The sequence below is a fragment of the Anas acuta genome, chromosome 16 (genome assembly GCF_963932015.1).
Source record: "Anas acuta chromosome 16, bAnaAcu1.1, whole genome shotgun sequence".
In the NCBI taxonomy this organism is placed as follows: Eukaryota; Metazoa; Chordata; class Aves; order Anseriformes; family Anatidae; genus Anas; species Anas acuta.
Window position 1 is genome coordinate 8637661 of NC_088994.1, and position 22894 is coordinate 8660554.

Below are 22894 nucleotides of genomic sequence, written 5' to 3' on the forward strand. Positions count from 1 at the left end.
TCAGCTCCGCAGCGCTGCTGTCACCCTCACGGCTCAGCCCAGACCTCCCCACACCCAGCCCTGGTGGGCCCTTTCCTTTGCCTGGTCCCACACAGAGTTTTATTCGTAGCGTTCACAACTTGACCGTATTGATGGAGGGCTCTTTCCTGATCGTGTTTCTTCCAGAAAAGTCTGGTTAGTCCATCCCAGCCGCCACACCATTCCTGCTTAACTCTTGCATTTCCAGAACACCTGTATTGGGACCATATGTGATTGTAAAACCAAAATACTATGATCATTCTTACAGTCTTGAAATTATTTTTGGTAACAGGTGTAGCTTCTACAAAACCCTATTTCTGTTATATAAAACAGAAATGGGACCCCAGTGGTGGGACTACGCTTTTTTTCCTTTAATTTTTAGTTTGGGCTGATTCATTTCCCAGTTAGGCACAATGGCTGTGCTCACGTCAAGCTGCTAAAATCTCTATTCACATATGTTCCACGACAGGCCTGTAAAGTACATGTGTGGGGCTGACTCCTTAATCCTGTTGGGATCCCAAGGAGTTTATCTGCTCCTGATCAAAAAGACTTTGAAGAAGCTTTTCAGATGCTAGCTGTATCTCCAGCATGCTGTTCACAAATGATTTAGAAAATGAGGCATACAATGAGATGAGAAAGCTTGTTGACACAGTTATTTTGAGATCACAGAAGTGAATGCCAACTGCAGAGAGTGTAGACAGACTGCAACATTGAGAGACTGGGTGGAAAAACTTGTAGCCAAAACGAAATGTCAATAAATACAAGGTGATGCAAATGGGGATAATGTGAGTGAGCCCTGCATGGTGTTGGTCTCTGAACAAGCATCACAGCCTCATGAAAGCCTTCAGCTCACAGGTCAGTAGCAAGCAGGAAAGAAAATTTCATGTTAGGAATTATTAAGAGAAGTGCAAAGAAAGAAAATAAAAACCTTGCACCACTGTAAATCCATTGCTTCATCTTTAGTACTGACTGAAATTCTGGGCCTGTTGCAGCAAAAAAAGCAAAGGCACCTGGAACTGCAGTTTGGAACCACCTGTCTTTGAGAAGCAGCTAAGCAGACTAGGATTTTAGTCTTCTCTTTTCCACACTAAAGAAGGATTCATTAGAGTTTTTTGAAATCTAAAATTGCATGAGGCAGTAAGTAGAAATTATTATCAAGAAAACTAATTTTTTTTTCATGTAATATATCACTGAAGTTTGGAACTCAGTGTTGTAAGTGAGAGATTTACATATGTTGAAGTTGATCAGACAAAGTCATTTAGCAAAGTTACCTTTCTAATTCTGAGATTTTCTATGCTGCAAATTCCTATAGGTTAGGAGAGCATTCAGAGCAGCAATGCAGCATACTTGCCCTGTTTTTATACCCTAAGCATCAGCCATTGGTCTCAGCTGGAGATGAGTTACTGAGCTTTGATTTGACAGCGTATGCGTGCTGGCTCTCCCTGTGTTTGTGGACAGATTTCTTCTACTGCTGTAGAACAGCACCATAGCTGCTGACTAGAGGTTGACGTACAAGCCAAACCTCATTGATCTTTGTTTCCTGCTGTATTACTCTTGGAAACTGAGTGTAATTTTCCATCTGCTATGACTTGTGGGTGGATCAGTTTCACTGTCTGAATGCCTTCTCATTGAGCATTAGAATATTGTATATTTTGTCAGGCTAAATTTAATGCTGCTGTATGCTTGCCATGTTTTTGGTATCTGCTGGATTGTCCAAGGTGCTGTGTGCTTTCATTTCCCATTGCCTTACATGGAAACACAGGAAATGTAGGACCAAGACCTATCTGTTTTAATACTTTATGAATGTTTTTTTGCTGGTATGATTTCCCTTTTAGGAACGTTAGATTCATTCTAACTGTGAGGTCATTGGGAATGCCATGACTGTGATGTCACTGTGGATAAGAGGAGCACAGTGGATGTTGCGTACCTTGTCTGTATTGCTTCCTAAGGACACCTACAGCATCCTTGTATCCAACCTGGCATGTTAGAATCTAGATGGGTAGACTAAATGGGTGAAGAAACAGAGCATCAGATTCAAAGAGTAGTTAACGGATTGTACTCTACCTGGATCTCAGTTACAGGTGTAGTTTGTCAGACATCTGCCTAACATCTTTATCAGTGACACGGAGGAGGATACAGAATGCACCCTCATCAAGTTTATGGATTACAGCACACTGAGAGCTATGCTCCAGAACAGGGCTGCCTTGCTGAGGACATCAGGAGGCCAGAGGAATGTGCTCACTTGAATCTCTTGAAATTCAAAAAGGATAAGCACTATATCCTGTACTTGGGACGGACTGACACCCTGCTGTGGTACAAGATGGGGACTGACTGGGTGTAGAGCAGCTTTGCTGAAAAAGACACAGGGATCTTTTCAGACAGTAGGCTAAGCATGAGTTAGCAGTTTACCACCAACCAGCCTTACTGGGCAATATCAACATAAACATGACCAGTAGACTGAGGGAAATGATTATTCTCTTTATCGGGCATTTCTTACAATGCACCTTGAATACCAAGTTTAGTTTAGGTAGCCTCAGTATAAGAAAGATGTTGATAAACTTGACTGAGCGCTAGAGAGAGCCACAAAGATACTGGGGCTGGAGCCCCCAATTGGTGAAAAGAGCCTGAGACAGCTGATTTTATTCAGCCTGAAGAAGATAAACCTTACAGGGACCTAATAGCAGCCTCCCAGTGCATAAGAAGTTACCAAGAAGATGAAGCTAAGTTCTTTGGTGAGGTGCATAGCAGGTGAAGAGGAGACATTGGTCATAAATTGCACCGGGGTGTTCTGACAACTTGGTTGGGGCTGCTGGGACTACTGTAATAAAATGGGTGAGTCTACATACAAAGTTTCATACTGATTAGTTGCCCCCATTTTATAGATAATACATGTAGAACTGGAGTACAATAACTGTAAAGATTCTTATTTAGTCATGTAGACTACATCCAAATGCCTTTCAAGTATGCTTGAGCTCAGTCATGTTGCACATTCGTACTGTCTGATTGCTTTTTATCGTCTTAGACAAGGAGTCGAAAGGTTATTTTGTATTATGGCAATATTGAAACGAGAGCCAGCTTGCGAAGCAGGCTCTTTCCTTGACTTGGCTACTGCAGCAGACACGGAGTGAATCATTCACCAAGGAAAGGAGGGTGAACTCCTTGTGTTTTGTTGTCTCCCTTTGGTCAATCTATTTTTTTATTAGCTTTATCTGATTCTCATTATAATTACAGACTGCCTTCTGGATATAATGCTACCTCACGGTTCAGATAGATGGTATTGTTTTTGTTTGCTTTTGTCTATGATACTACTCCAGAAAGTGAAAGCAGTTTGAGTTTTTCCTTGGGGACTTCAGCTGCTGTTTCATGTGCAAGAGACTCCACAAGTTTAAATATCTTAGACGAGAAAATGTGTTGGTTTGAATTGGTTTGTAAAGGGACCTATAATTTGAGGTTATTACCATTCTGGCATTGCATGTGCTCGACTCAGACACCGTATTAATAAAGAAAAAAGTGCTCATATAAGTCTCAAACTGACAGCTTTGGAGTCTGCTGTTTATGCCTTAACCCATTGCTGCAGAAAGACTGAGAGATGGGATTGGAGGTTTATTGGAGAATCCCTAGCCCTCCACTTTAGCACCTTTGGGGAAAAAGCTATCTAACATCTGTGGATGTAACTTTCAGTCCCCCAGGAACTGGACTGAAACAGTTGGCAAGTGATACATTAGTGAGTAATGAATACATTAATTTTGAGCGTTGGACGTGAATAGCAGACATAGATAGTACTGTTGGACTTTGCACATTTTTGTTTGAAGTGCCACCAAATAGTATGAATACAGCTTTTTTTTTTCTTTTAATTTATAATTTAACTTGTGCAAGAAGGCAGAAAATGTACTTAACCAAAACCTACATAACCCTAATACCACGTGGGGTTTCCTCAGCAGTTAGGGAATGGAATAAATAGCCTGGAAATGCTGAGTTTAAAGCCCAAGGTTAACACGATTAAGACCACAGACAGAGTTCAAGTAATTTATTGCTTCTGTGCCTCTGTTACAATTACTGAATAATAGAAGTTAGAAACAACTTTCAGAGGTCATCAGGTTTGGTTCCCTACTGAAAGCAAGGTCATCTCTGCAGTTAGATCGGGCTTGCCAGGGTCTTGTCCGATCAAGTTTTGAGCATCTCTGAGGATGGAGATTTTACGACCTCTCTGGGCACCTGTTCCAGTCTTTGAGTACACCATCAACTGTAATCTTTTGCATATGTCTGATTGGTATTTCTCTCTCTGCAACTCGTATGAATTGTGTGTAGCTTTTTTGCTGTGTTCTTCTGAGTTGAGTCCAGCTCTGTTTTCTCTTTAAGTAACTCTGTCTTCATCTATTAGATAGTTGAAGACATCAACTGTATTGTGCTTCTCTTCCTCAGGCTGAGGAAACTGGCTGTCTTAACCTCTCATCACAATATATGTGCGCCAGCCCCCAAGCATCTTGATCATCTTCTCCTGGACTTGATCCAAGTATGTCAGTGCAGTAAATCCTTTATGAATTGGGGAGTCCAAAACCAGACACAGTACTGTGGATTCAGTCTCACGGGTACGAGATAGTTTGGAGTGATTGCTTCCCTAAGTCTGTTGGTTGTGCTTTTACTCACACCGGTATGCCATTAGTTCTCATCACTGCTGGGACACCCCGTTGATTCTGGTTCAGCTTGTTGCCTGTGAGGGCTCCTGTACTTTTTTCTCCAAAGCTGTTTTCTAGCCAGCTGTTAACTGGGTTAGGTATCAATTATTTGACCTAATTAGATCTATGCTGTCTCTTTTCAATCACTTTCTTTTGTTTGAAGTGTTGGGTGTGGAGTCCCAAAGGATTTGCTCCATATTTTCTTGGGGAATGAGGTACAGCTAAGCATCCTGTAGTTCCCCATCTCTTCCTCCTTGACCTTCTTGAAGATGAGGATGACATTTGGCTTTTTTCCAGTCATCAAGAACCTCCTCTGATTGCCCTGACCTTTAAGATGACAAACAGCAGCCTTACAGTGACGTGAACCAGCAACTTAAACATTCTCAAATGCATCTGTTTGGTCCAGTACACCACTAGGTTTTTCGCTTGCTTGTTGTTTTTACCAGTTTGCTGTAAGATCTATTCAGATCTGCCCCATCTTGCACACCTCCTTAGACTGTACCTCTAGAGAGGGACTTGGGAATTTCGGGGGCAGAGCTGGCAGTAAATCCCACGACAAAGGATGTATTGAGTTGTCTCATTAGTAAAATGAGCTTGTCCTTCTAACTTGTGTTAGAAGGATATTGTGAATTTCAGATGCCCAGTTTCTTCCTTTTGTGCTCCTGCAGATAGAAATGCTTGGTATTATTGTTGCTATTTATCTTAGTTTGCCTCATTCTTTCTTTCAGTCCTGCTCCCTTTTGGCTTTCCTGAAGATTAATACATGAGGAGCGGCCCCAAATGTATCCCCGCTTCTTGTTGAGAAATAATTTGGGAGAGTGAGAGTGCTGAAACCAGAGCAAGCTGCCTTTAGGAAGCCTCATAGATGCAGACTGTCAGACCAATCACAAATTGCAACAGCAAAACAAATCCAGACTTTTTTTTTTTTTTTTTAAAAGGATGTGCTCCTTCTGGCAACAGCATATAGGGGAAATGATTATATTAGTGAGAGACTAGATTCATCACTGAAGGGAAGAAAGGCTGGTGGATAGCATGCCTAAAGCGCAAGATCTCAGACCGTACAGTTGGAACACATCTTGCTGTGAGGTTCTTCAGAACTGTTGCATCTCTTCGCTGTCTCACGCTCTCTTAGCAAAAGCCTCTGTGTCCTTCTGCTTTTTTAGACAGCTAATAAACTGCTTTAAAGCCTTCACAGTAATCCCCTGGACTTAAAGGAAAAAGGAGAAAGTACCATTGCTTTCAAACAGAATCCTGTAGCATGAATTTACTGAGGTTGGTACTGGAAGGCTTTGTGGGTGCTGTGGTAAGGTCAGATGTCCGGCTCTGCTGGCTTCAGCTCGCGACAGGCACAGGTCCCAGGGTCAGAATAGACTTTTGTATTTTCTCAGGAAGAATATTCTGCAATTTATGTTCCTAACCAAAGTGTGTTCTGGGCTTAAAGAATCAGAGATAAATTTCTTAACCTTGCCGACATAGTAAAAGATGCAGTGCGAGTCAAGTTGAGAATGAAGTCCAATTCTTGCAAGTCATACAGGGTAAAGAATAGAAGTATAAATTGGGGAGATGAGCATAAATTGGGCTCTGAGGCTTGTGTTCTGAAAATTGGAATGCTCTGACTTTACTGTTGGCCTCCCTTTCAGAAGCTGCTCTCTTGAAGAGAAGAAGAGAATTTACACCCATAATCTAGCTTTTGCAATTAATAGTTTTGGCACCTTAGCACAAACCCAGCTATCTTCTGTGACTCCAGGTAATGTGCCAGACTGGACTGGGATGGCTGCAGTGTGGTGACATACTTCCTTCTGCTGAGCCTGAGAGAAAAATAACCTCTGGGAGAGGAATGGGGAGGACAGCTGTAGGCAGTGAAGTTTTAAACCAGTGCTGCAGGATCTGCCAGAATTCCTCTGTCAGCCTGGATTTAAATCTGGGCTCTGCCGTGACTTGCTGTCTGTCTGTCATCCAACCTTCCTGTCTTGGTTTCCCAAGGTGTAACAGTGTTTGACTAGTTTGTAAGGCTATTGTTAGGATTAATCTTCAATCTATTTTGAAGTTGCTAATTAAAAGGTGATTCCTTGACACTGGTTAAGCAACTTTGAGAAGCTTTAAGAAGCTTCTGAGAAGCTTTGTTAGTTAGCTAAGGATAACCCTTAGCACTGTTTTTACACCGCTTGTTTCTTCAGATGACGTGTGACGCCGTATTTTCACTGGAGCGTTTTACTCAGCACGCGCTATAGAAGAGCCGAGCTCGTTTGTCTTGGCATAGTGGGATTGCTAGCCCCACAAATGGGAGATAAGAATTACCATGGAAGCCATCCAAAGCAAAAGAGGTCTCTGATGTGGCAGCAGTGCACGTCAGACCCCCTCTCCTCCGTTAAAAATGTCCTTATTAAATTATTTTCTTAGCACATAGTGAGTGTTTAACGGATGATAGTATGCCTGAGAAGAGGACTGCGGATTATCTCATGTTTAAATATGCATGGATTTAAGGTTCAAAAGAAGTCCAAAGATGTTATGCAATTTTGATGGTGGCTTGACTTATTTTTGTGTTAAGAGGAGCTGCAGGAGAGAAAACTTCTTTCAGGCAGTATGAGGTATCTGGACAATATGATAGCAAACTATAAGCAATTAATGCAGTGGAAATGTTGGGCAGTGAAACGACTTTCTACTTTAGAAAATTTCGGATGTATAGAAGGTCAGATTTCAGTGCATTTACACAACTGGCTGGTAACAGCACTTTCTGGTGGGTGCAGACAGTTCGGCTGGGTGATGCCTTTTTGGACTCTGACCTGCTTTCACAGACTGTTCTATCCTCAGCCCCTGATTCAGAGTGGTTCCTTCTGAGAAGAATGTGCAGGTGAGGATTTGTTGTGCTCAGCATCAGAGCTGATGTGAAAAATATTGTTACTACTTCATAGTTTTCCCAACTGTCTCACAAGAGGCCACTAGCACTGTACTAGATGGACTGGCAATAATCAGAACAAGACTGGTTAGAAGAGTCAAAATTGCTAGTTTTTTATTCTTAAGTATTTTTTGATGTTGAACTTTAAATCTATTTTAGTTGAAATTAAAAAATATTTTGCCATTGTTTTATAAAATGGTATAAATAATTAAGATTGATAGGGACCAAAATAAACATTTTTGAAATGTTGTGCCTTTTATTTAAAATGAGGATGCTTGCCTGATTTTGGAGCTGCCCAAAAAACAGCTTTCAATTTTTGCCTGGCTTTGATCGTTCCTACAGTCTACATATTGATCTTAATACCCCTGAGAATGACCAAATCTGGAAAATAATTTCTGCCAGACAGGCAAGAATCAACTCGTATCTTTGATAGCAGAGTTTAAATTGTTGTTGCAGGTTTCTGCAGAGAAATGCTCCTTGAGCTGTGCTCCAGGAAGCTTTGGAGGTCCTCCACTGGAAGCTAACAGCAGCAAATATGTTTATTGGTGTCAAGGGAAAGGTGTTAGTGCTGCTTCAGGTGGTGGGCAGCAGATGTACGATAAATGGCTTCAGGAGCCGTGGAGACATGAATAGCACTTGAGGCAAAGTCAGCATCACGGCCCAGCAGTGTGGACATAATATTTTATTTTCATAGCTTTGAAGAGGCAGAACTGACCAGGAGCTCAGCTCAGGTGAATGAGGAATAGCTGCTCCCGTACAGCTATTGTTAATAAATCTGTCTGAGTTGAACTACCAAGGCTTTAAATGGAGTAGCCTTAAGTGAGGGTTTTTGTTTGTGTTTGCTTGTTTTTTGTTTTACAAAAGAAGGGGGGGGGAGTAGGGTGGTGTGTGCAGTCTGCCACGGTTGCTGTATTTTCTTCAAAGTAAGAACAGAAGTTCAAGTTGCTGACTAAGTTTCCAGAAGTGCAGCATGTGAAAGGTTAACTTATTTTTTTCTGTGGGAAATAATATCCCTTCTCCTTTTCTCAGGTAATCTGCTATTTTCTGCCTGTGAAAATAGCTCAACATTTTAGCTGGTAATGATCAGGCACATTGCAATAGCCCGGATAAACACACTGTTCGGAATAGGGTCAGAAATCCTCACAGTGCTGCCACAGCTTTCTGCTGGTGCCCTTGCTGGCCGTGGCAGTGCCCCTGCACCCCAAGAAGCCCCCACAGCCTGTGCTTGCCCACCTGCTTCTGCCATGGGCTCCGTCCTTGCTCTGCCTGCTGGTGCAGAGGGAAAGAGCCAGGGAGAGCTGGGTGAATTGTCTGGCTGGGCTGGGCTCACGGCCCCTCAGGGGTGGATGCCCTACATCTACCAAAGTGGATCACTGGAACATCTTTTAGATACTTAAATAGCAAGGCAACAATGTCCTGTGTCCACCCCAGGAATTCTTGCAGCACTTGCCTTCAGTGTAAGGTTGCTGTGCCGGAGCTGAGGCAGGCTGACTGAAGGCTGCCTATGAAAATGAAGCCAGCTGACACGTTCAGCACAGCATTTGTATTTTTTCTTCAACAGAATGTGGAATCTGCCTGTGAATTAAGCTGTTTCCTGGAGGTGATATAATCTGTAAGCGATCACCTTTTGACCCAACTTCGCCGTTCTGATGCTAGGGTGCAGTTGTCAGAGTAACCACAAAGCTCTTAAATGGGTCATTTTCGTACTCCTCTCATGTCTTTTGCTCTTCCAGCTGGGGGCTTGCCTTTTAGGGGCTTCAAACTGATTTTCTCAAGGGGTGCTTTTAGTGCCTTGGATAGTAAGTCACACAACTTGTCTCCCTGGATGACTGGGCTGCCTGTCGAAGTGTAACGCGCTGAGGTCTCTGGAGCTGCCACCAGAAGTTTTAATCTTTCAGGCATGATTGTACATGCCACTTCCTTTAGTTGCCTGCAAGTGCAGAATTACTGCGTGCACTTTATTTTTCAAAAGCACTCGAGAGTGCTTTAAGCTTTTCATTTCTGCTACTTCATCTAGCTTCATCTAAACCTGTTATTCTTCCTTCCAAACGCTAAATTCCTCTATCATTTCTTTATTCCTTATTTCCTCAGTTTATTCACTCGTTGTTGGATCTTTAAGTTAATGGCTTCCACATTTGGGAGAAAAGCTGCAGTATGAGGCATCCCAGCAGAGCTCTGTTTCCCACTCGTGTTTCACTGACTTCCCTACTTGTTAGCTTCCTTCTCCTGGTTAGGAACTCCAGGGCAGTTGCAGATTGGGCTGCAACTGTGCCTAGATTTAGACAGATATGCGTGCTTTGTTTTCTAAGGGGACTTCAGTGGGGTTCGGTAGTGCTGGATACCATTCTGTTGTGCTAAAACGTGTTTTGGCTTGAAATACCCAATGTCGTAAATGTTCAGTTTTGAAACGCTGAGCAAGCTTCCTGCTAGTGCCAGGTGTAAGGATTACAGCCCTGTCAGTGCTGCTGCTGGAATTCAGGTGTAGGGCAAAGCTGCTGGACTGCGCTCAGCTGTCTCAGACCTGACCTGAGACAAGTTAGAGGAGAAATAAGGATTTGTGTATCGGCATGCAGTAGGTGTTGTAGGCGCTCACAGAGGCCAGCGAGATGACAGCTCCTTGTCCTGAGGCCTTTATGGCTGGGATTAGACACAAACACGGCTTATGGCCACCTGGTCTTCAGCAAACTGCTGTTGTAGGCACTGCCAGCAGCGGTTTTAATTTATGGTATGGATGCCATCCTAATGAGAGCACCAACTTTCTAAGAACTGTAATCCAGCTTGTATTATATTGTGACAGACACCAATCAAATGATCTGGAGGTGAAAAGCCATTTGTTGCCACTTAAGCCTTTATTTTTTTATGACTTTAATAGGCTTTGGAATTTCAAGCCACCCCCTCTCCTCCCGTTTTCCTTTCCCCCTCCTCAGCTAGCAACTGTAATGCTTTTTCTTTAAGCTTCAAAGCAGCCTGACCACAAAGGAATTATTTCATCTTCAGTATGTGTGATGTGTGCAGCACAGATTCCCTGTGCCCTTGTCTTTTAACCCTGCATGGCATTTGTACATTGTGAAGGAGAGATTTTCTCAGACCCGTTCCTTGTAAAATGTTGTCAGGTTGTAGGGATCAGTATCTTTGCCTCTCATTTACTATTGAGAGTCCAAAGCATCTTAGTACTGCACTGTGAACGCAGGCGATTGTTACAGCTTGTTTTTTCCTCTCCTTTCTGTTTTGCAGACATGAGCCTAGTTGCTAGTAGTACTGCATGATCGATTCCGATTCTTTGTCTTCTCTTACTCAGTGGTTTTGACTGGCTGTTGATTTTCAATCTTAGGTGGAAAAAAATTGATTGCCTTCTACATTAAAGAGTCTAGAATTCTGCCCATTAAAAGGAGCTTATCTCCTGCTTGGGTCTGCACATAAAACATGCAAAGCTACATGTGTCTGTTGATGATTTGCACTAAGTGTTTCTCTTCCATAGCAAGATTTGTATTTTCTAATATCTGGTAAGTGTCCTCCAAGAACGTGGTCTTGTTCTCCTAGATGGCTAATGGAGAGTTAGTCAGCAGAACCCCAGTCACCCTGTCTGCTTTGACAATGACAGCAGAGCAATGCAGCTTAGGTACCTGGTTCCTAGATCATTATATAAATTAATATTTCTGTCTTAAATCGTGCCTAGGTGTATGTGGAGAGACAGCATCTATTCCAATGTATTACCAGTGGAATATCAAGAAATTTATGTAAACAGAATTGAAACACAACTGAAAATTAAATACAGATCAATGTGAAGATTACATCTACCTAGTAAACTGTTTTGTGGAAATATACATTACGTTTAGAGCCTGAAGACCTTTAGCTTTATGGAGGGTTAGGTTCTTAATTTGCCGTTGAGACTGTGATTTTAGCTAGAGGTTTGAATAGTTGCACTGTAGAAATATTATTTGATCCTCCTCAGTACAGGATTAATCAATTATTTGAATTCTTCAAAACCCCACAAGCAAAACTAAATCCCTCTCTATATTTCTTTAGTCAGTCTTTTCCAGTGTTACTAACTACTTTGCATTTTCTGTGCTTTAAAACTGATTTCCCCTGTGTTCTACTCTATTTTTAGCTGTTCAATATTAATCCAGCTAAGGTGATTGCTAAGCTAAGTCTATAGAATCAGGTGTGAAAGCAAACAACTTTACATTTTCAGAATTGTTTACAGAGCCAGTTATCTTGTATTGGAAAATAACTTTAATTATGAGATGCTGCAGGGTTTCCACCCCCCCCTCCCATATCTCTTTTGTACAAGAGATCAAGAGCACACGTGCAAAATATAGGTGATCAAGAATCCACATCACCTGTATTTAGGAGTAAGACTCATTTTCACCATTGTTCATATGGAATGCACCTGGTTTGAAGTTACTAGCTAGAGGTCCCTCGTCTTTTCACAGCATTATGGATTCCCAAGATATGTATTGCAAAAGCAGGAGATTAAATGAACAAAAACATTTGTAACTTTACCATTCCAGTTCCTGATGCCCTTACCTGTTTTAGAGTAGCATGGTTTGAAAGAAAGCTGCTTCCCCCACCTCCAAAAAAAAAAAAAAAAAAAGTATTTGGCATAAAGGCACAAACACAATAAAGCTAGCTTTCTGAGGAATGTAACTTCCCCCGGTGCTAAAATTTGAACATACTATTTAACTATGTAAGTACTGTAGTTACAACAGGCTGTCGTTAAATATGCATTCTAGGATGCAAGGTGCAAAATCAAAGTAATCATCAGCATATCCTTGAACCAGAGCGAGTAGAGAATTCATTTTAAAAGCAGAAAAAACCACAACTTTCTAATGGTGGGAAGTATATTGTCCTTCATGAAGTAAAGCAGAATATAGAGTGGAAGGCTTTTTTGTTTTTGAGTTGCAGCTTTAAACAATTAGCTTTAACACTAAAGGAAGTTGAGAGATATGGTTTGCAAGCATAGTGCATCATGAAGTCATTTTCCATTTGGAGCCTACCATGTCTTTTGCCAGAGCATACTAAGTAGTACGTTTGAATTCAAGCAATTTCTAAATGTGTACCTACCTTTACAGTGAGATAATGGTTAGCAGCAGGATACCTGCTCTCCATTCTTTTGATTGACATTCATGCAAGCTACTAAAGGTTTAATCAAGCCACTTCATCATCCAGATCTTCTTCCTCAGTTGGTGCATGGAATGCAGCTCCAGTGCATATTCTGAAGGATCCCTCAAGGTATTATTTCCTGTTGTTTAACAATAAGATTAATTTCTGTGCTGTTTTTGTTTCAGAGTCGTCCTCCATCAGTAGCACACTCCTATGATCTGCCAAAACTCTACAGAACTGAAGACTATTTTCCTATGAACTACGTAGGTACCAAATACCCAAACCACTAATTTGTGTCTCCCAACAGCTTTTTAGAAAAGGCTGGGTTTGTTCTTATGGCTCATGCTTCTTTCTAATGACAAAGTAACCATTACATGTCAGATCTTTGGTTAGTATTTCTATGAGCAGCTAAAGCTTTCCAATGGTACTACTGTGGCCATACAGAGTCTGGAACATTTATTCTAAGATTTGGTCACAGTAGCTTTAACTATAAGCTTACTAAATCAGCAAAGAAAATACACAAAAACTTACTTTGTTTACCCTCACATTTTTATAATTAAAATGATCAGGTTTAAGAGCATGCTAGTATAGCATGCTAACAGTATCAATACAATTTGTTAATATGCCAGCTTCACAAATATTCGGGTTTTAAAAGGCAGAATAAAATAAGTATCAAAATTTAAGAATTCAATAAACCACACGTGGCTGGAGCTTCCAGCATTCCTCTTCAAATGAGGAGTAGGATTTTAAAAGCTGTTGTGTAACATAAGTTGAATGGTATGAATAAACTTTCTGCAAAGTTATTATGGACCTTTGGATGTGCCATTTTGTAATGAAGATTCTATTTAACCAGCACTGAAGGAGAATAGTTCAACATCCCACCTGTAGGGTTTTTTTTTTTTTTTTTCTTTGACAGCAAAATATGTCTAGGGCAATCAAAAATACCCCACTCCCTTGTCTGAACAGAAAACACTAGAAAGAGATGGTTATATACTTAGAAGATACTTGTCTCCCTTATACACAGAAAATCTCACTATGGCAACAATGAGGGGGTATTGGCTGAGATGGTAGATGATTGCTTCTGAAAAATAAACTATTCTAGATGATTGGCTTTGCATATAGCACAATTTGGAGAAACAGAAATAAATGCTCTTTAATGGAGGATCCAATGTAAATACTGGAAAAGGAGAGGAAAAAAAAGGAAAAAATCTTATGGTGAAAGTAAAGCTACATGGCTTTGAGTAACCATGGAGACCAATGCTTTTCTGATGCAGAAATAAATGAACTCAACCTTTTCATATTTATTAGTGGAACTGATGATGAGAGATAAAGTTGAATTAAAATATAAAGCAATAGAGAGACCTAGTCAATGTTTCTGCCCCTGCAATGCAGGTTATTGAAATGGATTATTACAAATGAACTGGTATTATAGAGAGGAAAATTAATTATGAAGGTAACAAAATACTCTAATTATACCAACCCATTTATCCAAATAGCAGCAGCTTTATTATCAGAAATGAAGAGACAGTACAGACACCATGCTCCTGACATTTTTTTTGGTTCTGATGAAAAATTGAAATAAACTTATTTTACCTTAGTAGTGTTTGTAATATACATACTACAAAATGGATTACTGTATTAGCAGGTATTTAAAATTACTAATTTTTTGGTGATAATGATAGAAAGTTAGCATGAAAATACTGGGTAAATATTCAGGTTTCTGTCTTGCTGAAGGGTCAAGCATTAATTGGCAAGTTGTTGCAGAAACGTTTCAGCTGGACAGAGGATGGCAGTGTTAAATGTCACTTGTTCAGTAAGATTAAGAGCTTGTGAAGTACAACTTCAATGCAGATATTTCTGGAACATCACGTAAAAGATTTTGACCTGAGTACAAATGCTAGTGTAGATGAAGTGTTAATTCACAGTACCTGAAGGAAAATGCTGAGATCAAGTGTGACATTAGTGTATGGTGCTGTTGATAGAAAACTAGCTTAGCAAAAGCTGTCTCTCTGTTCCTGCTGGAAAATAACTGTTTAGGTTGGATGAAAGCTCGTGTTCTGTAACCATGCTTCAAGGAGGGAGGGGGAAGGGATGGAAGCAGAGTATAGTAAAGAACTGGGAAAAGTGTCCTTGTTGAAGCAGGATGTGTCAGCTGCAGGTCAGTGCAGTAAATGATGGTCCAAAATTACTGCTATTACAAACCCATAGAAATAGATTGTGTCATATAAAAATGCAGCTACCCCTAACCATCTCAGGCTGTCCTCACCTGTCTCAGGCATTTGTCAAAAGTCAAATTACCAGGCCACACTTAAGAGATTGTGTTGTGCAAAGCTGTCTTGTGTCTAGAAACAAAGTGTATGGTGATGTCCTCCTGCTTCCTCACACAGTTAAACCTTCAGATTTCAGGTAACTTTGGCTTCATCCTAAACATGTTAACTTCGCTTCAATTTAGGTAAACTGTCTGATGCAAATTACTTAGCATATTCTTAAGTTAACGATCTTCCTGCTATATTGTGCTGGCCAAAGCCAGCAGACTTAATGGGTCAGCTTGAGCTGGCTGCTCTGCATGTACAGCTGGCATGTTTCTGGAGTTCTGCTAAAGAACTTTAGTAAGGTATGTAAACATTGGGTAACTTCCACCTCACACAACTATAATAGTGCGATAACCTAAGATTACACAAACTGGATTTAAGGCTTCTCTAGTTTTATTGGGCTGTTCCTCTTCTGCTTTTTGACTTCCTCAAAAACAAAATGTGTGGTTTGCCTCAAATCTAGAAAGGAATTCTTGCCTAGACTAATACTCTGATTTTAAAAGTAACTTGTTTGAAATACTCAAGGCTTATGCTTATGCTAAAAGTGAAACAACCCTATCCTTAGTATTTCTGGTAAGTAACATTTTGATGCAAGACCTTTAATCACTACATAAAATTGTATTTCTTACTAATGGCATTTTCTGGCAAATAAAACACTTCTAATGACTTCATATTTCAGTCTCACTATTCACTGACTACAACCAGGAGCTCAGACTTTAGAAATTTGGCCCGAACTGTAAACTTCACCAATGTGAAGTAACCTTGATGGATACTGAGACAAATATGCTGCAGAGTCATAAAGTGATTTTTACTTAACAGATAAAAAACTCGTAAATGGTAGTGCAGCAACCTTTAAGTTGTGTGTTTTTTTTTTTTTTTTTTTTTTTTTTAATTAATCTCTTAAAGCCTAGGTGAAATGACACTCAACAAATTCTGAAATGTCATGTATTCAGACAGTCCCTTGTGCAACAGGAACACAACCAAGTATTCTTGTCAGGGAACAGCCTTTTCTGGGACTCCAAATAGTTGGTGTTGCTGGAAAAGAAACACCACCTGGTATCTATAAGGAGTAGCTAAGTCTCATTTGACCTTACTGTAAAGGTATTTTCAATGAAAGGGATTATCAGCCTGATAACAAAATGAGAGTTGAGGCTCTTGTTTTGAGGCTCTACTTTTCCTTTTAAGGCAGAAAGGCCCCAAGAGCTCATCTACTGATGTAAACATCAAAAACATTTTTCCTGTATTGTTCCTAAAAGTTACCTTAACACGAGCGTATCGGTAGGACCCAGTCCAACATCTCTACCTCTCAGTTAAAATAGCAGTACGGAAGCCTTCTGTGAAAGGGTAAAAAAGATCCATAAACAAAGCTAAATCATATTCAGCTAAAGGTAACTGTTTTCAGACAAACAACAAAAAAGGAATACTCTTTCCAAAGAATGTCAGCAGCACAAGTTAGTTGCAGAACAGGAGAAGATAAAAATATTTTGGTATTTGGCTTATATAGTGGCTTGTTTGTTATAATAGTGTAAAGTACAGTTTATACTTACCCAAAATTGCTATAGAAATGTATACATTTCTAAAAATCTCTGTGAAACAGTTTTGCTACTTAAAATGCTGAACAAAACTACTTCCTCCTTTAGCACATTCATGACAATTTCACAAGTAAATTTAATTCTTGTTAAGAAAGTATTTTGTTATTTTATTAGACATATGCCTAAATCAGGCTCATTGCTCTACTTAACAATAGCTTTGTTCTCAACACAATTAAATCCCTTCTGTAACTGATTATCTCCGTGAAGTTTTGGGTATGTAGCTGTCTTGTATTGCACACTTGCCAGAATGCCAAGATGACCAAACCAATAATAAATCTTAAACATAAAAATCAGTTTAAGTATTCAAATTACTTTTTCTTCAAATAATAATAAAAAAAAAAGCTGTAGCTTGCAAGGCATGTTCCTTTGTGTTTAAATGGTAAGTATTCAAATACCTTCCCTATCCCCTACCCTGAATGCACAGTGCTTCAGAGGGAGACATAGTTCTAGGTAACTTTTTAATATGTGAAAGGATCTTCATTAGTATATAAAGGGATGAAAAATGCAAGTAATTCATAGACTGTTTCTCAAGGATGCAGAACTACAACCACTATAACTTTATTTATAAAGTAGTGTTCTAGAATGCTAAAGACAAATTCAGACAAAGTTAGTTTTGTAGGATTTTTCAATGTCCTTGAAGACATCAGTCTATCCAGTAAGAAAATACTATACATACATGCTCCTGCAGAGCTGTGGAGCACTTTTTGGACAATGGAAAAAAAAAAAGTAGCACTGTGGGATTTACCAAACAGGCATGTGGCACTTGCATGTAATAAAGCAAATATTTACATTAAGCACAATACAGCAATTTATTTAGATGCTTAAATGAAGAATACAAAGGGAAATAAAGATCACAAAATTATACATACTACAACAGTGTGTCATATATTAGATGGTATAAATGAATACAACACCTTGTTGGTGTTAACTAAAGATAAAACTAAATATCCAAAACACAGCACTTTTGTTTCAGTGTGCTGCTTCAACACAATACACTTTTATACAGATCTAAAAGGTGTCAAAATTAGTAGCTGCAAACTTGTTTCTTGCATGTGATTTTTCTTTTTTAGCTTAAAAGATTTCAGAAAATGGCTCTGAAATACGTTTATCATCAGTTGTAATGTCAAGGATATTCAGAACAAGAAAATTCTATAATACAATAGAGTCCAGATATATTTTATGTTGCTGGCCTCTGTTTTTGAGATTGTACAAGGTTATGTGCAAAAACTAAGTTTGTCAAAAGTCATACTATAGCAGTTTCAAGCTTTTGCTAGGTAAACTAGATACAGCATTTATTACACAGCAGGGCAACACTAAAAAAGAGAAACAAATCTATGATGGGTACACAAGAACAATTTCATAAGCTTCACTTGAATAGGTCTAAAAGACTGTACAAATATACATTTCAACTATTCAGAATGATACATGAAAAAAATCAATTTCCCCATAGTCTACTATACACGTTGAACTGGTAGTTTGTACGTTGGCCCTACACTACCATGTGAAAAAGGGTAATGTTTAAAAAGACATACAACTGAACATGTACAAGAGTGAAATAAATGTTGAAAATGCAGATAAAACAAACCTCTGCTTTTCTCTGTGTGCATTCTGGAGCCACCGGCTTATCTGTTTTCACATTAAGTTACTGTGCTCGTCCCAGCAGGTATTCTCAAGCGAGATTAGCCAACAGCATCCTTACAGAGCCACTGGAGTAACAGCGGCCTCAAACACCACTCACCATGACCTAGCACTTGAAAGGCAGTACCAGTTAGAATTTAAGCTTAGCAGTCATACTGAAATGAAAGTGTTTAGACAGTTGTAGAGTGGGTATTACTGACACTTCTGCATCAAGCAGCTTATGCTTGCTGGCTACTCAGCTCCACACCGGTTAAGCTGCTGTGAATTGGTTCTGCTACCCCGTCAGTCACGCTGTCAAACTGATCTCCGTCCTCACTGTCAATTGTGCTATTCTGCCATTCCATCTGCTGATTGGACAAGCTCTCCTCAATCTCTGATGCATTTTTCCATTGCGACTGGTCCTTAGACCAAAACTCTTCTACTTTTCCATAGGAACGATTCTTCCACTTTGACTGTTCTTCATCACTTTCAGATCCACCCTCTTTTGTCTCAACAGTCGGTTTACTGCTACCAGCATCTTCACTTTGGGAGGATTCATCTGTCCACACTTCTGGTTTTACTTCTGATGTATTATCTTCAAAATCTGAAACCTGCTGAGAACCAGGCCCACTTTCAGACTGCGAAGCTCCATCTTTCCATTCAACAGCATCATCTTGCTCATCCTGATCACCTTCACTATCTGAAACATCACCCACCAGTTTTGTTGGCTCGTCAGCAGAAATCTCTTCATATTTAGAGCTTTCCTCTTGTTTTTGATCAGACTTCTCTGAAGACTGCAAAGTATTTTCTTCAATGATTTCCTTGGATATGCTGTCGTCTGGGTTCTCCACTGTGCTATCAGAAGAGGCTTTCCCACCAATGTCAGAAATATGTGGACCAAATGGACTACCGCTTTCATTGTATTCCTCTTCTATATTCTCATAGCTGTCTGAGGAACTTTCATTGTCTTTTTCTATGTTTATTTTTTTGTCAACAGTCTTACTAACATTGACTCTGGAATTCTTTTCATCGTGGTTTTCAAACAGCCATTCAGCATCAAAATCCATTTCGTGCTTAACTTTGTTTAGTTCTTTCATGTTGAAACCAAGCAACACACCAGGTTTATATTTTTCACAATCTCTAACACATTTCTTCCTTTTGTTGCTAAAGTGAGACGCGATATCAGACTTCCAGAGCCACAAACTGGCAGCCAGCTTTTCGATCTCTCTCCTAGTGGGATATGGTTGCTTATTAAAATACTTTGTGAGAAATGTTTTCCTGGCTTCGTAGGAATCATCTTCATGACCCTTGGGGTCCAATGCTAGAACTACAGGTTCTTCAGGCTTCTCCTCAAAGGCAGAGGGGGAGTCATCATCATCCATTTTCCTTCTCTTCATCAGGGAGAACTCCATGTGTTCGTAAGTACGTTTTACAGGTGCTACAGCTGGAGACTGGCCTAGCCGAGATGACGAAGTACCTTTGTCCTGGCCGTTCTGAGTCTTCCCAACACCTCTGCAGTGAACAAGGTGCAGCGTTATAGTTGAGGCAGTCATGTTACTGGTATATACACCAAGGCAATGAATGCATTTGTAGGTTAGCTTTTTCTCAACTGGATGAACTGTCTGAATAACTTGATGCCTCTCTCGTAAATGATGTGCAAGTGCATCAGAGATGGGTCCTTTTAGGATTGAAAAGCACAGAGGGCAGAGAGTTTTCCCTACATCTTTTTTGTAGGGAACTGCTGCTTGTGGGGAACTTTTTACAGGTACATCAGACTTCTCCTGCATTTTCGGCTGTGGTTTGGGAGGAACGGGGGGAGTATTCTGAGCATGGTAAGCTACAGATTCAGCAGGAGCATCTCTCAAGTTGTAGGTGGTTACAAGTAGATGGATGTTCGTGTGACTGCCCTGCTGCAGCGTCAAATCAAATGTTAGAGTGGAATCAGTCTTAGGTCCCATTTCTTCATCAACATGAACCATTCGCATATGAGCAGCCATCTTTTCAACATCATTGAAGGTCGACCGGCAATATGGACAAGACAGACCGTGTATTAGCATATGATTAAGCAATGTATCAGTGGGTAAATAGCGATTACAGTATAGACATTTGCTAGTGAAATTGTGTATTTTCATTATATAGTTAGCTACTGCAGGCACCTTTTCAGCCTTGTGCTCCTTTTCAAAGTGGACACTATACACATTTTCAGGAAACAGCTCATTACAGATTGTACAGATTTTCCACTTTTGTGTGGATGATGTATTGACAGCAGAAGGACCTGTAGCAGCTACCGGAGATTTGGAGCCAGACTGACCTAATACTCTTGAAGCTGCCTGTGACTGAGATAATGATGTTTGTTTCAACTGGGCTGATGAAAGAGAGGACGAATTGGCAGACTGAAGAGAGTATCTTGCTGAGGCCTGTGATCTCTGTTCGCCTCCAAGCGTGTAAGGCCTTCCATTGCCACTTGAAAACTGTTTCATTGTTTGAGACTGCTGTGAAAGAGAAACTGGTGCATTACCACTTAAGTTTAGCCTCCCCCCTGGCTGACCAACGTAACTTGGTGGTACTGATTTGACTCCGTAGTTGTTTTGCTGTAGGTGAACGTTTGACATCATATTCACTCCTGCGGAATTTAACGTAGGCTTTGGTATAGTGAGTCTGTTCATCATCTGTTGGGATGAAAGAGATCGAACACTTCCAGGGGAAAGGGGACCCATCCTCTGAGGGAGTCCCATAGGCTTTTTATCCTGTGGTTTTGGAGCTATTAGCATCAAAGGTTTCGATCTTGGAACCACTACATTAGTGTGACCTATCATTGCAGTTACCTGATATCCTATACGTTCGTGGTCTTCGATAACATGCTGTACTAAAGCTTCATATGATTTCGGCATAAAAAGGCATCGTTTGCAGTGAATACTACCCTCCTCCCGGGTACTGGAACTTAATGGAACTGCACCATTGAGCGACTTCTCACCTCCCTTTGCTACGTAAGGAGCAGCTACATGCTGAAAATGTTCCCTGTAAATGTGCTTTCTAACTATTTCATACAGAGGATCTCGGTAAGTGCACTTCTTACAGTAATAAACAGCTTGTTCTACACTGTCAGCCTGCTTAGGTTTAAGGCTATCATGTTTGTTTTTATCTTTAAAAGTGCTGATGCCTCCACTCGGTGTATTGGCATTTGGAGCATGAAATATTTTAATGTGCGTTTCCAAAGTCTTTTTGTCCGCATTGAAAGTACAGTAAGGACAATTAAGGAGAATCCGATTTTCAAAGTCTTCACTATGAACATTCCGGAAGTGGCTTTTGTATGCTGAAAAGAACTTCGAGGAAAATGGACATGCACTGCAGCAAAAGGGCTTTGTCCGATAGTCCTTAAAACAAACAACAAAGCAGAAACTGAATATGGAAAAGCAGTTTTAAAAATGGAAATTCTGTGAACTTCTCTAAACAACTATAGTCTCACAACCTACTGCAACCACCTCAAACATTTAGATTTATTCCCTGCAATTTTGGGCCTACAGATTAGGCCAAGTTCATCATCTGAACATACATGAGGTGCTAAGCGCCAGTTTAAAAGGTCTTCAAGAGTTTAACCTTAAACCCAGCATGCAAGGCTAGATCATAAACATCTTTCTCCTCCAGCCAACAGAAGCTGCATTCCCTGCAACTGAGCATGGACAAGGTCACCATAATCTCATTTTTTGGGGGGCAGAAGAAAGCATGGTTGTTGGAGTCAAATGAGACAGTATCAAGACCTGAGTTACTTCCCATCAAAATCTGCTAAACATTCATAGGTGTAAGACAAATACAAAACATTAGCTAGTTCAGTCTCTTAATCTATTACAAACTGTAAGATGAAACACACTCTTCAAAACTTATTTTTGGTGTGCAAGCAGAGTTAAGCTAAGTTACATACTAAGGCCACACAAGCCCTTAAAGCAACCACACCTGTTCCTTCTGATCAAAGCACAATCCTGAACTCTAAAACAATCTTGGATGGGGGGAAGGAAAAAAAAAAAAGGGATATTTGAAAGTTCCATACTTGCCTACTTTCCCTGCTCCCTCAATCTGTTATATTTAACACGTTGCTGATGCAGTTCTTGTCATCTGTTGTAATAGGAACTAAAACTGCACTGGCCTCAGAGATAGCCACAAGCAATCTGACATTTCAGATGAGTTAAGATATGAAATTCACATAGTTACAGACATTCGTCATGTGTGTCAAACATGTTACACACAGATGATTTAAAGTAGCTAGAGCTGTAGGCTTCCTTTGTATAAGTAGGAATACATGCTTCTGTCCACCTTCTGAAGCCTCACATCTGGTAGGCTGGAGACGAGATAAAAAAACTAAAACACTGTCTCCTTTTATATTAAGGTTCTTATTCTGGAATTAAGTAGAAAAAAGCACAACATCAGTGTATTTTATGGAACACAGTAATAAAGGGCTATTTTTAGACGAACACCACCACTAGAAATCCATCATAATATGGTTTCCCATTTCCTGTAACAAACAATACCCGGTCTTTCAGATGCTGAAGAAAGGGCTTATTTTATAGAGAGATTTCTCACCTTCTCACTGTTCTGTAAATGCTGGCATTACTCTATATTGCACCATTGGTAGAGTCTATTGCAATCTATACCTTAATACACTATGTGTTAAACCAGGAAAATCAA

The 22894-nt window shown here is 40.1% G+C and overlaps 2 protein-coding genes across 13 annotated transcripts in view; one reads left to right on the forward strand and one right to left on the reverse strand.

The window, feature by feature from the left end:
* The window catches only part of BCAS4 (breast carcinoma amplified sequence 4), a 67171-nt gene that overhangs the window by 33539 nt on the left and 10738 nt on the right, over positions 1-22894 (forward strand). For all 3 annotated transcript variants that reach the window (XM_068700931.1, XM_068700929.1, XM_068700930.1), the window contains one exon: positions 12879-12956. In XM_068700931.1, the coding sequence (XP_068557032.1) occupies positions 12879-12956 (78 nt within the window). The remainder of the gene's footprint in view (positions 1-12878; positions 12957-22894) is intronic.
* Positions 17382-22894, reverse strand: part of ADNP (activity dependent neuroprotector homeobox) — a 30323-nt gene continuing 24810 nt past the window's right edge. For all 10 annotated transcript variants that reach the window (XM_068700902.1, XM_068700904.1, XM_068700894.1 and 7 more), the window contains one exon: positions 17382-21588. In XM_068700902.1, the coding sequence (XP_068557003.1) occupies positions 18454-21588 (3135 nt within the window). In that variant the 3' untranslated portion in view covers positions 17382-18453. The remainder of the gene's footprint in view (positions 21589-22894) is intronic.